Source organism: Montipora capricornis, chromosome 2 (genome assembly GCF_036669925.1).
Source record: "Montipora capricornis isolate CH-2021 chromosome 2, ASM3666992v2, whole genome shotgun sequence".
Taxonomy (NCBI): Eukaryota; Metazoa; Cnidaria; class Anthozoa; order Scleractinia; family Acroporidae; genus Montipora; species Montipora capricornis.
This window is the reverse complement of record NC_090884.1, coordinates 66,099,570-66,114,569: the sequence shown is the minus strand read 5'-3', so window position 1 is coordinate 66,114,569 and position 15,000 is coordinate 66,099,570. Positions and strand designations below refer to the sequence as shown.

At 39.9% G+C, this 15,000-nt stretch overlaps 1 protein-coding gene and 1 long non-coding RNA gene across 9 annotated transcripts in view; one reads left to right on the top strand and one right to left on the bottom strand.

Moving 5' to 3' along the window:
* The window catches only part of LOC138031859 (uncharacterized), a 47,549-nt gene extending 37,425 nt beyond the window's left edge, over window positions 1–10,124 (top strand). The window contains exon 2 of the long non-coding RNA XR_011128249.1: window positions 9,055–10,124. This is a non-coding gene — a long non-coding RNA (uncharacterized lncRNA). The remainder of the gene's footprint in view (window positions 1–9,054) is intronic.
* Window positions 6,535–15,000, bottom strand: part of LOC138031775 (TNF receptor-associated factor 2-like) — a 122,896-nt gene continuing 114,430 nt past the window's right edge. For all 8 annotated transcript variants that reach the window (XM_068879416.1, XM_068879407.1, XM_068879400.1 and 5 more), the window contains 4 exons: window positions 14,729–14,893; window positions 13,499–13,576; window positions 12,676–12,765; window positions 6,535–12,345 (listed from right to left, as the gene is read on the bottom strand). In XM_068879416.1, the coding sequence (XP_068735517.1) occupies window positions 11,281–12,345; window positions 12,676–12,765; window positions 13,499–13,576; window positions 14,729–14,893 (1,398 nt within the window). In that variant the 3' untranslated portion in view covers window positions 6,535–11,280. The remainder of the gene's footprint in view (window positions 12,346–12,675; window positions 12,766–13,498; window positions 13,577–14,728; window positions 14,894–15,000) is intronic.

The window sequence follows — 15,000 nt, the reverse complement described above, 5'->3', positions numbered from 1 at the left end:
TTTGTACTTGCAAGTACTTGTAAGAGCATAGTGCAAATGCATTCCCATACGTTCTTCCTCTTGATGTCGACTGAATTGAAAAAAGGTTCGTGATTTTTTGTACAAACCAATAAATGCCAACCTCATTTCTTTTAACCAGGCAAGGGCACTTTTTTGAATAACATAAACTTACAGCTCTTTTTGTTCTAAGACCGGTACAAACACACACCCGCATCTACGATCCATTCAATTTTCAATTTTCAAGCCGCCAGCAGGCGACCGGCCTACTATCGGGAGCAGAATGAAGGGAATAGTATTCCTTTCAATTTCATTCGGAAAACGGCGGGAATAGGTCCCAAAAGAACATGAATACCGTCTATTCCGTGTATTCCTATTCCGGAATCGTACCAAAAGAACGTGCCCTTACTAAAGATCTAAGTTGGAACTGCCTTATTGAGAACATAGTGAATAAAGCTAAAAAGTCACTTAGTTTTGTGAAACGCATTTTATACCCTTGTACTGAAAGCAAAAAAACGTCTAGCTTATGTTACCACTGTGAGACCAAACTTGGGAGTACGCTACGGCAGTATGGGTTCCATATAAAGACAAGACCAGATTGACGCAATCGAAGCAGCCCAGCGAAGAGTGGCAACATTTATTAAAGGAGACTATAGCACTAACTCTGTCACAGAGATGTTACAGTCCTTAGATTTAGATCCTTTAGGGGCCGTCGACATATTCACTTTGTCCCCGCTTTAACGTCAACTGGACGTTTAGGGGGAAAGGGAGTAAGGCCGTGGACGTTAGTGCGGTGCACTTTTGAACAGTAGCAAACTGACACATTTTTAGAACGCGTGTCACAAAATTGAAGAGAAAGAAGGACAAGTTTAACAAGAAAAGAAAGTAAATTGTAATCTTTAAAACTCTTTCCTTAGTCACCATAAATTCTACATTTTACATTGTGAACTTTTTTACTGTATCCTAAAGGTCTCACCATTTTTCTTTGGCTGATCGAACAACACTTTCCTTTGCAAGACCTTGACCTTTGTTTCGCCGAAAAAATACGCGCGATAAACTTTTCATACTTAGCTATTGGGTCTTTGTAGATAACAGCTTTATTTAAGTGTCAATGGATTTATCACAAGAGCACTAATTGGGGACACTAACGAAATTAACTCAAATCAAATCAAATCAAATGTTGGTTTTTGTGGAGAGAGAAAAACCGGAGTACCACTCTTCAGGCGCGGATCCAGGATTTTGAAATGAGGCACGGTGAATTTTTGTAATAATGTAATAGAACCAAAGCCTGGTTTGAGGTGTTTGAGGTCTGTACAAGAAGGGGGCTCAGAAAAAGGGGGGTGAAACCTCCCCTGGATCCGCGCCCGCTCTTGGAGCAGAGCACTGAAAACCAACAAACCAACAAATTCAACCCACATCAGTCAGTCCGGGATGATCAGGTATCCTGCGCTTTTAGTTTCTTTCACAGTCGGCATCAGAGTAGCGAAAGAGTAACGCATACATGACTGGGAAATTAGATTGCCAATGGACTACAGGCTTGATGAGTTTATAACAACATGGGGGCTGGCGATTCTGGCTTTTCCTTTGAATACTGTATTTAGAAGGAGATACAAATAGGATTAACAGGAAAATGCAGTTGTACGGGTATGAGAAACCAGAGTTTTATGTATGAAGTTCTCACCACTTTCTTAAAGCAGTCAATTTTATTAATACCGGTCGTTGACCTCTCCCTGTAGTAGAAGTGCATTGAATATTCCTAATCAGCTGTAGCGACTGGAGCCGCTCAGGGACTTCTAGGGCAGTAAAATTTCAAGTGGACGTTAAGGAGGTTGGGGGGGAGGGGAGGGAGGGGGGGTCTGACCTAATCGTCCAGTTGACGTTAAGCGGGGACAAAGTGAATTTGTCGACGGCCCCTAAGGGATCCCATATTGAGGCAACGTACTGTCGCCGTTTTCTCTCTCCCGTGCAATGACTGTGATCGTCAGTACCTATCGGACGGACAAAACGTCAGCTTGCTACACGTTTCAAGAGCATCAAAAGGCGGTTTCTCTTTGTAGAAAGGAAACTCTGCTTTGTCAGTAGCCTGTCAAACTAACCACATAATTCCTGTGGTTCCCTTTGAACCGTCATGATGGCAGCCTTATACATGTTACTTATTTACACAAGAAAAGGTCGCTAATTACCATTAACAGCCGCACCCTTTTCCCTTTTGGCAAACTGGTGACCACACAAAAGGATTCTTACAATAACTTTGGACCACCCTGATGAAGACACTACACAGGAGTGTCGCATATTGGGTCTTCCGAAACAGAGGAGCGTCAACGTACGTCTAGTGCTCTCTCCTTGCTAATTGCTGTCATTTTTATGAGAAGGACAGCTCTTAAATATGGGTTCTTTTGTCTTCTTCGTTTATTTTCAGTGTCTTAGTTGACTCTCCTAAGGCTGACAGGCTAAGAAACGATTTGAAGCAGCGAATGGTTCCTCTCAGAGTGTGTTTGGCATAGAAAATTTCCTGGAAGCTGTGAAAGCGGAGAATGGTCTGAAATAACTAAGAACGCCATTTAAAATGGTGTTTTGTCACGCAATAGACAGGGGCTGTCAATCACTTTTCGCGCGCAACTTATGGCGGGAAACAGAAAAGGCTCATTTTAGAAGGGTTTAACTTGATCTGCTGACGGCGATAGTAATGACCTTTGCCTTCTGTATGTAAATCATTTATAATCTCTCGGCGCGACAGTGATTTCTCATTAGTTGTGGCCGTGAAAAAAGACAATATGCTCACAGCCGATTAACTTAAGTTGTGCCATATCTGGCTTGTATCTAAATATTTTCCATTCCGGCAACCGGTGTTGCAAGACAGCGAGTATCAGTTAGGTCAGAAATTCACAAAATTCCATAATAAAGAAGTTTATAATTAACACCTTTTCTATATCATTGGGCCGGTTTACATGCTACGATGTGGCGGCACGACTTGTCGACCCGACATTATCGCTTTTACGAATCGGCCACAATTCGGGCGTCAAAATACAAGTACTTTTCGTGTTCCGATCATTTCGGGCTGACAAATCGTAACGTGTACATAAAATGTTCCATTTACTCTGTTGTCAGTTAAACAATTCTGTTTTAGGTCAAACAATTTATGTTTTCACGAATGAGTTGACCATGAACTAAATCGTTCAAGTGTTAAACTAATCATCTAAGCTTTAGTTCATTTGTTGCTGCAGTTGACCATTTGACGACAACCGTTAAAGCCTTTTTTGGTTAGAAATCATTTACAAATTTCTTTGATAATACCACCTTCCATTAGACCATTTGGAGCTGAGTATTTCAACGAAACGCAATAGTCCGTTTAATTTGAATATCAGCATCTAAATCATTTGTTGTTTAACAAAATCACTTAGCAAATTAACATCAAACCATTTATGGAGACCGTATCATTTCTAAATCATTTAGTCCATTATGCAAACCATCACCAAGGCTTCCTCACATTAGGATCCCGGCGAGACAAGACTGTAACATTTCCAAATTATTTCTTCCACTTCGTACACCATCAATATACCATTTGTGTTTGTGGTTGTTGTAGTTTTGGTGGTGATAGAGGCCCATAGATGTATTAAATGGTAAAAGGGATCTTCAAGTTATGTTACTCTTACCTTCTCAAATATTTCTGCTGTAGACACAGAGTGGTACCTACTAGAGAGGTATGCGGTATGCTCAGGACAGGAGGCTACAGAGAGAGACTGTTGATGGCCTATGCTCCTGAGAAGGAGTGAAGGGGGAACTATACACAGAGTGCGGCTGTGCTTAAAAATTCTTTTCAAGAGGCTCTCTATCCACGTTTACCTCCTTTAATATCATTTCAAAATTTAGAGTATTCTCGAAGATAATTAGACCACCCACCCCAAAGGTGTTTGATCACTGTAAACTGTAAGACTTATACACTAATGACGATTAATTTTGTACTTTATGCAGAAGCATAATTATTTCCAAATATTGCTGTATTACTTTCTGGAGTTAGAAACGGGAGCTCTGCTTTTAAGCTTGGCTAAATCTCTATATTAAACTTTATTTAAGTGTCAACTGTATTTAGTTCCGGGGCACTAATTGGGGACGATGTGAAGAAATCAAATAAATTCAAATGATAGGTTGGTTTTGAGGGGAGTACCCGGAGAAGAGCAGATTGCAGAACCAACAAACTCAACCCACATGTGAAGCAAAGTCTGGTTATTGAACCCAGGCCACATTGGGAGGCGAGTGCTCTTACCACTGCATCATACCTGCTCAGTCGTAAGAAATATTTTACATATTCATAGTATTTTCAGAAATTGGTAATGAAATGAGAACTCAATTCTTCTCGAATCGAAAATAGCGTCAATAAGAGATCTTGAATATAACAAAAACGTGACTGAACTATTGACATTGACGTAAGATGCTGGCGATTAATATTTGAATGGACCTTTCTGGAGCATCTACCGGAAGACCCTTGCGGTAATTACCCGATAAACCACAACAATAGGCAAATCGGTGGGATTTTACCTGCAGGCCGTTTCAAGCACTTACTAATTACTTGCGCTGTATAAAATTCTCTTATTCTGTTTATTTTATAACTTTCATTTCGTTTTCTACCGCAGTTATCAACACATCTTTTGAACTTAACGCCGTGACTGGATAAAATACAAAATCTTCCTTCATAGATTACAGCAAATAATTCCCTTCAGAAGAGTCTTGTAGTCCGCTCCCACTCAGCCGTACTTTGGGTCGGGAGAAGCGCTGCATGACGACAAAAAGAACCGGCTGCGTAGGCGACCAGCCGAAGAGAGCCCTGTGAAGAATTTGACAGTAATGCCTTCTTTGGGCACAACTACGTGAAGAACGCAAAGTAAACTAAGACCATGATTGAGAATAATCTTTCCCAGTAAGGCGTGTAACATCATCTTCGCTCATTGCCTTAAAACAACAAAAAGCAGATGAGCAGGTGATAATATCTAATTGCGATAGAACTGTGTCAGGAACAGCTGAAAAACCCCGTCTAATGCCCTTTATTTTATCAGTGAAAAACTGAATAAAAGAGTTAGCCAGGCAAGTATCATCGGAACTAGGAGGATACTGTGGGCTCTGTTTAGGATAGAGCAAATTAGAAACAGTTTTGAAAAGAGAGTGTTGGTCATTCTCATTATCAGCAACTACACTGTTAAAATACTGCTGTTTAGATAAAAACAGCATCTTTTTTACCACAGCACATTGCTTAGAAAATTTCTGCTTGTCAGAAGGAAGTCCAGTGGACCTCCATCGACGTTCGTACCTTCGCCTAACTTTCTTCTGGAGGTCAATTTCAGGCGTGTACCAAGGCGCTTTTTTAACACGAACAGTAACAGCTCTACGCTTCAGTGGAGCATGCGTGTTGAGTGTAGAGGCAAGCACCTCATGATAGTGTGAAACCAGCTTAGATATATCAGAATTATCAACACAAGCGAGAGAGACACTGATATCACGCTTGAAAGAATCAAGGCAGATAGATTTTAGATTTCTAAAATTGACAAATTTCGTCTTACTAAGAGGCTTAACAAGATTGAGATGGCAGAGAACAGGAGAATCATCAGAGATGACTATATCAGATGTACACACTTCAGATACAAACAAGTCGTCAGAGCGAGTGATCATAAGATCAAGGGTGTAACGACCATTATACGTAGGACAGAGAACGTGCTGTTTAAGGCTAAATGACAGAAGAAGATCAAGAAACCTCTTACCGTTGACATCATCTGCACCATTAACATGGAGGTTAAAATCTCCAAGAATGAGAATGGTTTCGGGAAGAATAACAATGTGCTCCAAAAATTGAGAAAATTCTGCAAAAAATAACGAAACTGTCAAACCATTAACTTGTGAAGGAGGAGGACGATATATAACAAAAATCCTAACGTTTATCAATTTCAGTAACAGAATGTCCATACATTCAAATGATAAAAATGAGTCACATAATTTCTTTTTCATTTGGAGATTATTCTTGAAAAGAAGGCCCACACCTCCGCCACGTTTGTTGTTATACCTTGTTTCGCCCTAAATTTGTTCGTTACGTAAGTGTCCCACCAGACTGCGGCGGTATCGGGTCGTGGGTTCAAATCCTGTTTCCTGTCTGAATTTTTCAGGAAATGCAACCATGGCTCACGCTGCGCACAAAGTGCTTTGCAATGCAGCTCGGTCGTGGGTTCGACCCTTTTCGATGGCTTTAGTAACTTGTGCAGACGTAAATAGGAAAATATTTCAAAACGTATTGTACTTTGAGGTCAGAGGCTCTTAAATGTTTTATTCTAAGGATTTCGTTAGTTAAAACTCGCAGGCAAACGATAAACCGACTGCATTGACCAAGTAAAGAGTGGACAGAGTAAGAGTAAAGAGTGGGAAGAGTAAGTCATAGGATATTACTGATTTGGAAAACCACAGCGATCAAGTGAAATCGAATGCGAGGTCATACAGAGAGAAAACGTCAAAGAGCCCTCTTAAAAATCTCGACAGAATCAACAAGCACAAGACACATCACTTGATTATTTTATTGTTTTTGTTTTAGCAAATGTATACTTATACAGACAAGTGATTATACTATGAACTAAAGCCGCTAAACAAATAGATTCCATTCTGCCACTGGTCATATCATAAGACCAACAAATAAGCACACGAGCTGTCAGAAGAGTGCATGTATTACTAATGCTCTCAACACGGTCTGGCATCTTCTGAAAATTACTTAGACAAAATGGAATCTACCTATTTTGCTTAACAAAAAAATCATAACAAAGTGAGAAACACTGAAGTGTCCACCAGTAATAGATTATATACATTGGTCAATTAACCCCTTCATGAGCTTCTTTTACACTACATAGTAGTTGTAATTATTAACATTTTTGCTTTACTCAAGTCAGGATGTCATTTATATAGTTGACTTCTACACACAACACAGAGGCAGATACAGATTGTCAAGGAAGGGTTCAGAGGTGCGAAGTGCTTCACTCTCTTACTCGACGTAAACAACAAACGTTTCTATGCCTCAGTCATGCGAGCGACTATGCCCCTTTGCCTTGATCCTTGGCTGGAACAAGACCCTTTTATTGGACTGAAGTTATATTAGTGTATTTTTACGTTCACTTTGAAAATTCCAGTGAACACAGCGTCACCACAGCTGAAAACGCACCTCAGGTGTGATCTAGAGTTCTTTTAATTTCCAAGAACTCGATGGCCATATCACTTAAAATCCCAAAATGTCATTCGAGCAAATTCATCATTAATAAATTGAGTTATTATATAGTATGTACGTCGAGGACATCCTTCCCTTGCTCATGCCAATTTAGTTCTTGCTTGAGGGTATAATCAATATTTATCACTGTGTTGGTGTTCATATATTTGGTGCCTGACTTTCTCGCACATATCGGATGCCGATTAACACCTCATTGTTTTTTTCTGTAAACAATAACTTAAATCTGAATTAAGTACCTATATTTAAATGCAGCTTAATATTGTCAATTTCTCCCAGTCCCTTAGGCTTAAGATAACATAAGGCAAAGTCCCACATAGCTTTGCAGAGGAGCGAGTTTCTTGGAACCGCACCGATTAAAGACCATGAATACAAAATAGCAAAGAAGAATTAAAATGGTAAAATAAGCACATATTTACATTCTTCAACTATGATTAAAATTACTAAAAGTACCGCTAAAAATCAAGGTTAAAATATATTTGAGCACGCTACGGCTCGTTCTCCTAATTACCTTGTTACATTTTCTGTTTATTATGTATTTATCTAGACTACGTGTTTGTTCTTATGTCCTGAAATTCTTTTATGTGTTTTCGTGTCACCACATGCCACTACTCTCAGTAGTTTTTGATTGCTTGCTTGTGTGATTTGCTACCTGAGCGCACTAATCATATGCATAGCTATGAACTCAGAGATCCTAGAAAGCTACCATTGTTCAAGTGCAGAACTAAATATTTTATTAACACAGGGCCGTAGCAAGCCCGCGAAAACTGGGAGTGTTCAAAGACTATAAAGTAACTTGTCGTTAAGGTCTAAAAAGGTCCCCCGTCTGCTAAAAAGAGCCCCCCCCCCCCCCCCAAGGCTCTGTCTTAGGCCCTCTTCTCTTTTTGATCTACATAAATGATATGTTTTATTATTCTGAGAAGTTTGGTCTTTTACTTATTTGCTAATGATACTAACTTATTGTATGCTAATAAGGATTTGAAGTCAGCAGAAAATGTAATAAACGTTGAATTGCAGAATGTATATGACTGTGCCCCTGTGACCAAAAAATCAATTCTTATTTTTCTTTGGATGTTCAAAACTATGTTAACCAAACACTAAGCGACCAAAGTTTTAAGCCTTAATGCAAAAAGACACCTGTTTATTGCAACTAGAATTTTTCTATTTAATGGTCCGCCATTCCTAACTTTAAAATCTTGAGAGAGCTGGTTCGAAGAGAAAATGACGTCGAAGGCTCACTAGTTTGAGAATGCAATGCGTTTTAAGGACGGTGCCTACTAATTAAAGATATTTTTGCCTCGGTGTGGGATTATGCAGGAAATGTAGATCTTAACAAGTGTTATTGAAATCCAACAAGAAAATTAGGGGTAACCACGCATTTTTCAAAGATAATTCATGAATAATCTTTGTAAAAAGCTTTAAAATACAAAGCAATGTATGGCGTTCTTTCTCTAATTCAAGCTTACGTTTCTCCCAAAAATGCATGATAACCCCCAATTTTCTTTTTTGGAAACCAAGAGTACTTACTAAGATCTACTTTCTCCGGAAGTTTTAAACCGTGCCAAAATATCCCTGTATTAGTAAGCATCGGCGATAGGAAATCCGAGTATCTGGAGATGCGCAGAACGTATGCGCAATAACAATAGTAGGCACCGTCCTTAATATGCAGCACGGGAGTAAATTTTTAGTGAGCCTTTGACGTCACGTTTCGCTGGATCCAGCCCTCTGCGGTCCAATCGGTCAGTTTTGAACGTGAGTAGTAATGGCGGAAAGTGAAATCCAAAACTTACACCCAAAATTTTGCCAGTCAGGTGTTAAGCAAACACACCTTTAAAATCACAGGGGCACTTTAATTGCTAATAAACTGACCATAAATGCTAAAACATCAAATTTTGTCATGTTCAGACCATCACAAAAGAAGTTTAACTTTCTGATTAATGTAAGGATATTTGACAATACCCCAAATGGTCAAACTTCCCTTGAATGGGCCCGCAGTAATTGGCTACTCACTGTTGCGATGTCCCTGGGAAAGTTAATGTTTTGGCTGTATGTTTTTGTTGTTGTTTTGTTTTTTTTTTCCCTTGATTTTTTGGGGGTTTTTTTTGGTATCATAAATGCAAAGCTAATAAAATAACAATTTAAAAAATGAATTTAAAGATTACGTGAAGTTCCTGGGGGTGCTCATCGATAAAAATTTAACGAGGAAATTTCATGTTGACTATATTGCCTCTAAAATAAGTAGAGTATTTTGACTTATTTCACGATTATGACACTACGTCTCTCTAAATACATTAATTCAAATTTATCGTTCTTTGATATTTATATCCTACTGCATTGCTGCTTGGTGTCAAGCTGCGCAGATTGATTTGAGAAAGATATTTGTTTTACAGAAACGTGCCCTTCGGCTACTGTTTTTTATTAGTAGTAGATCTCATGTTACCACCACTTTATCTCTTTATCTAACATCTAAGACCCGGTTCAAACATCGAACTTTACATGTGCGGAATCTAATGCAAATTAGCATAAACAATAGATTTTTGGCATTTGCATTAGATTCGGAACATGTGAAGTTCGACGTATGAACCGGGCCTTACCTCTCAATACACTTTATTTTGAAATGGTTTGTTCACTTATGCATGACATATCTGCCGATTCCGCGCCTAGGAATGGTTGTCATCTCTTCACATATTCAAGTGATGTTCACGCTTGTAGCACAAGATCTTTTGATGCTGGTCATTTTTCTGTTTATAAGTCAAGATTAAGTGCTCAGCTTAATAATTCTTTTTCGATCCTTGGAGCTAAGGTTGCTTTAAGCCTGATTTGCATAGGATGAGACCTTTTAAGTACAAAATTCATCAACTTTTACTTGTGGTTCTCGACGATGAGGAATATTATGTTGATGTCTTGACGTTAATCTCTAAAATCACTAACTAGTGTTAATTATATGACATATTCCTCTACATATATATATAACTGCAGACAATACTGTTTCGGCCTTTTGGGCCTCATCAGTGCAGTGATGATGTCTAGGATGGAGGTTAGGCTTAAAAAGCCACCCCAAATGTTCCCCACAAATGTGGTACATCTAAGCCATGCCAGAGTGCTCAAACCAGCCAGCCAGTGAGCATATATACATTTGTTTAATATCCACTTGCTTTACGAACGAATGTGTGTACTTATCTACCTATTTATATTTAAAATTCACTTATATTGACTAATTTACTTTATTCATTAGTTTCTAAAATATAGTAATTATCATGTTACGCAGTCCGCCTCGAATAGCTTCGCGAAATGCGCACTGCGCATACCATTTATCAAATCAGTGTTAGATAAAAGTTACCAAACTTAAAAGTGAATCATTTGTTTCTGCTCACCTCACATCATTCATCGTCCGAGCCGATCCAAACATTCTTCGCAGAGGAATGCACGAAGTAGTAGCAGAAATGGAATATCAATTCCAAGCTGAAAATTGGTAAAAGTTCATTTTTCGATTGCTAATTTGTTGATGGTCGCCACTACCCGAGTTCCGCATTCTTTACAAACCTTATCTTTTAAAAGGACTTACCGATTCAATATAATTGACGCTTTAACCCACTGACTCCTCAGGCAGCCCAGGACTCCTCCCAGTTGACGGGTAAAATCGTCTGGCGTTAGACAGAGTGAAATCTGTTAAGTGTTACTCCTAGGAGTCAATGGGTTAATGGAGGGGTCATAGTTTTTGTCTGGTTAACCAATTCACTCCTCCACAGGCATCCCAGGACGTTCCAAGTTGATGAGTAAAATCGTGTGGTGTTAGACAGAGCCTAAAATTTGTTAACTTTCACTCTCAGGAGTCAATGGGTTAATAGAATCTTGAAAGCTACGGTTGATTTGGTTTTGACCCGTTTATAGCCTGCGTGGAAGGTGCTAGAAGAAGGAAGGACGCAACAGGGTCAGGGATATCGGATCTAAGATCCGCTATCCCTGACCCTCTTGCACGCGTCTGCTTCCAAATCTCAATTCCCATTTTTCGCACCTTCCACACAGGCCAACCTCTCCTACAAATCCGCGGTATCCACGATGACTTTCAAAAACATGGTGTCGTCACGCACATATGCATGATTATTCAATTCCGCGATGGAACAGAACATGGGGTAACCACTGGCGATGTTTCTTTCCCATCTTGGTCTCTGGAAAGATGAGCTGCTTGGATCAGGTCTGAAGGCATCAATCACGTGTTCCACATTGTCTTGATCCAACAGCATGAAGGTCACCTTCTGTCTGAATGGCCAGCGGAGTAATGCATCGTATTGTCCGCGCATGACAACAAAGAACACCGAGATGTGTGAGCCTCGCCCCATGCCGTCTCCATTCAAATAGATACGTGCGCACATTTTGTAGCCATAGCGACTGGTGAAGAAGCACGGGCTGTAGAAAGACACTTGTTGGCCACTCACGGCTTCGTTTCGTTTTCGAGCAAATTCAGTAATCTTCCACGTCAACTGGCCGTCGTAGCTTGAAAACTCTTGTTGTCGCACGTACTCTTCTAAATCAGCAAGGGTGACATTCCTCAGAGCCAGTGTGTGCTCAATGGACTCCATCCTTCGCTCTGTCCTTCGTGTAGTCTCCTGCACAGTATCAAGCTGTCTCCTAAGATTGGCAGCTTCTCGACTTGTTTCCATCGCGGTGCGATTGTTTTCCACCATAAGTACTTCGTGGTCTGCAGTTTTGTTCTCTAGATTTATCACTCTTCTCGTGATATCAGCACTGATTGAGCTGCCTTCACCCTCAGAAACACGTTGAGCAGATGCCCCACCGGACCCAGCTGATATATTCGCTGTCGCGACCTTTCTCTCCAACGATGTAATCCTCTCACTGTGTTCAAGCAATTTTTCCTGTAGATTTCTTCTTATCTCTGAATGTATTTGAATCTGGTTAAGGATATCTTGGATAACATTGTCGTAGTTCGCAAATATTTGTTGTCTTCTAGACACATTCCTCGGATCAGATCTCAGGACGGATTCCATTTCTCCGCTCACGCGAAGAGCGAACTGGAGAACGAGAACGTTGTGATGAATGTTCTCATTTATCAAATGTTCTTTCTTCTCCTTTTGGCTGAGGACCTGTAAAGCAAAACACTCCTTTATATTGGATACGCAATCTACGCAATACGTCGTCCTTGAAATCAGACGCAGAACACTTGAAGCTTTGCCCTGACACGGCGGATTATAATTTAAGAAGCAAATATAACAAGTTGAGTGTGTACTGAATTTTGCAAGGTATTCTTCAATGAAAGTAAGTCAATATTTCGCAAACAGATGTTGATGTCATGTCATTATAGGCTTCGCAGAAATAATTTTCTGCTCGTAAATCTTATAACCAACACCACTTTTTCTTTTACCAAAATTTATCCAGTTGTAACGTTGTATTTAAAAATAGGATGTCAAGCTTACCTCTGTCTTGGAGCAACCAATCTGAGAAAATGGACACGGACCTTGTATTCCCTCGCAATCTCCCATAATAGGATTTTGATGATCTGCCAGCTGTAAGGTTATAAGAAAGTGTTTTGTTACTTCTAATCAATCCACTTAAATTGATCGCCACTGTCGCTTTCCTTTCTCTTGAGGAGCGAAACTTCCTACAACTAATAGACCAAGTTCTAAGAACCACCCACTTCACCCCTAACCCCGTCCTTAGACGAGAGTCTTAGGATTTTCTCTTTAACTAAAGTGCTACTATGACCAAAAAATAAAGAAATTCTTCGTTTTCTTTGGAGTTCAAAACTATGTTAACTAAGCACTAAGTGACATCAAGTTTTAAGCCTTGATTTAAAAAAGGCACCTGTTTATTTTAAATATATATATTTTTCTATTTAATGATCCATCGTTACTAACTTTAAATCTTCAGAAAGCTGGATCGAGCTGAAAATGACGTCAACCTCACTCCATTGCCCACTTGACTTCTTGCCAGTGTGCTTTCCTTTCCAGTTTGATTACCAGAGGATACCGACAACAAATATCTTTGTTCCAGTTCAAATTATGGCTTTTGTGCTCAACACTCGGGCCATAAATTGCGAGCCATAACTTACAGTGCTGCCTTCGGACTCGTTTAAGAAGTATTTAAATCCACGCTGTTTACAAAAGGTAAGGTAGCTCTGGTTTACGGACAGAATGTTGGAGCATGTATTTGTATGAGAGAAGCCCAGTCACACTACAACTGAGCGACGAAAAGCAAACTGCTTTACTCTGTGTAAGTGAAAGTCTCAGGTCAACTCACCTTTCCTCGAGGAATTCTTGCTTTACTGCACTTATCACAATCAATTGGAAAAACAGGACATTCATTGTCCTGGTGATCCTACGAGAAAGGAATGACGAAGAGCACTGTGTAAATAGTGTCGCATACTTGTGTAATTAATGAAATGTACTTTCAATAAATTTTAAATGAAAAATAAAAAAGAAGTTGTCCGGTCTCCACTGCATATGTAGCTCGTTCCACACTGATAAACGTTTTCGTTCGTTACTCTTCTCCGAATTTGATTTTTATACAAGATTCATTCATTCATTCATTCATTCATATCAGAAGCTCATGACCTTGAAGCGTTTATCTCTGGTTCATAGCTGAGGTTTCTTTGAGATTATAAATTTCCTTATTTGGATGCAACGTAGCTCGTGCATTTTCCAGCGCGTGCAGCTTTGATGTTATTTTTGTCTATGTTTGGGCATAAAATTGGTGTCCTAAAATACCCAGCTTTGTTTCAAGAAAAAAAATTTCAAGTTACACGCTTCAAAGTTCATTCGTTCGGTCGTTCACTCATTCATTCATTTGTATTCAGCTTGAGGCCGCCTATGCGACTATGATATACTAGAAAGAGAGACCACTAAAACGTGAGCTAAGTCATCTTCTCTGTTCTAACATTGTGTGGGTTTTTAACCGTGCAATAGTTGATTTTATTGGATTGCCACAACGATTTTCTCCACGAAATTCTGGAAACTGAAGCTTACTTCACTGTTTAGTAGCGGAGCTCAGGCGCGCGAAGCGCGACAGCGAAGCACTATGGCTAAGATTTTTTGGGAAGTCTATCCAGGAGAGACATTTTTGATTATGACATCTCGTACGTCAATCCGTCCGCCCCTACAGACTGTCGGCGTGGAGGTGGGGAGGCAGGACAGCCTCTGGGGACGGGAGTGGCAATTTTCCTTAGCGGGAAATCGCGTGGCAGCGTTGCATTTGGCAACCCGAGTTTTTCTGGCGGGAAATCATATTGGTGACAAGCAACGAGATAAAGAGCAGGAGAGAAGAGGCGACGAAATTGGAGAAATTTGCATGTACACTATATTGCTTTCTGGGGTAAGAAACGGGAGCTCCGCTTTTAGGCTTGGCTAAATCTATATATTATCATTAACTCAAAGCAATATGGTGAAGATAAACATGATTAATCACCGCACTGTCAGGCACGAGTTTTTCAAAAAGGTCGTGCGCAACGCGTATTTACAATAGATAACATACCTTCATCTTTCGAGAGACTACTGAAGAATGACAAAATTCACAAGGCACTAGCCGAAAGTCGCATTCGATTTCCAGGTGCTCGGGAAGCAGAGCTTTTTCCCCCGTCCAATCACACTCAGGATGTACACATGGAACTTTCAAGTATTCGCAGCCACTGGTGTGACCCTGAAAATAAGCACGAAATGCATGTAAGATAACAAAAGTGCGTTAATTTCAGCCCAAAACGGGGCACAAAAAGCTACTGAATCTGATGAGGAAGGTAAATTGAAAAC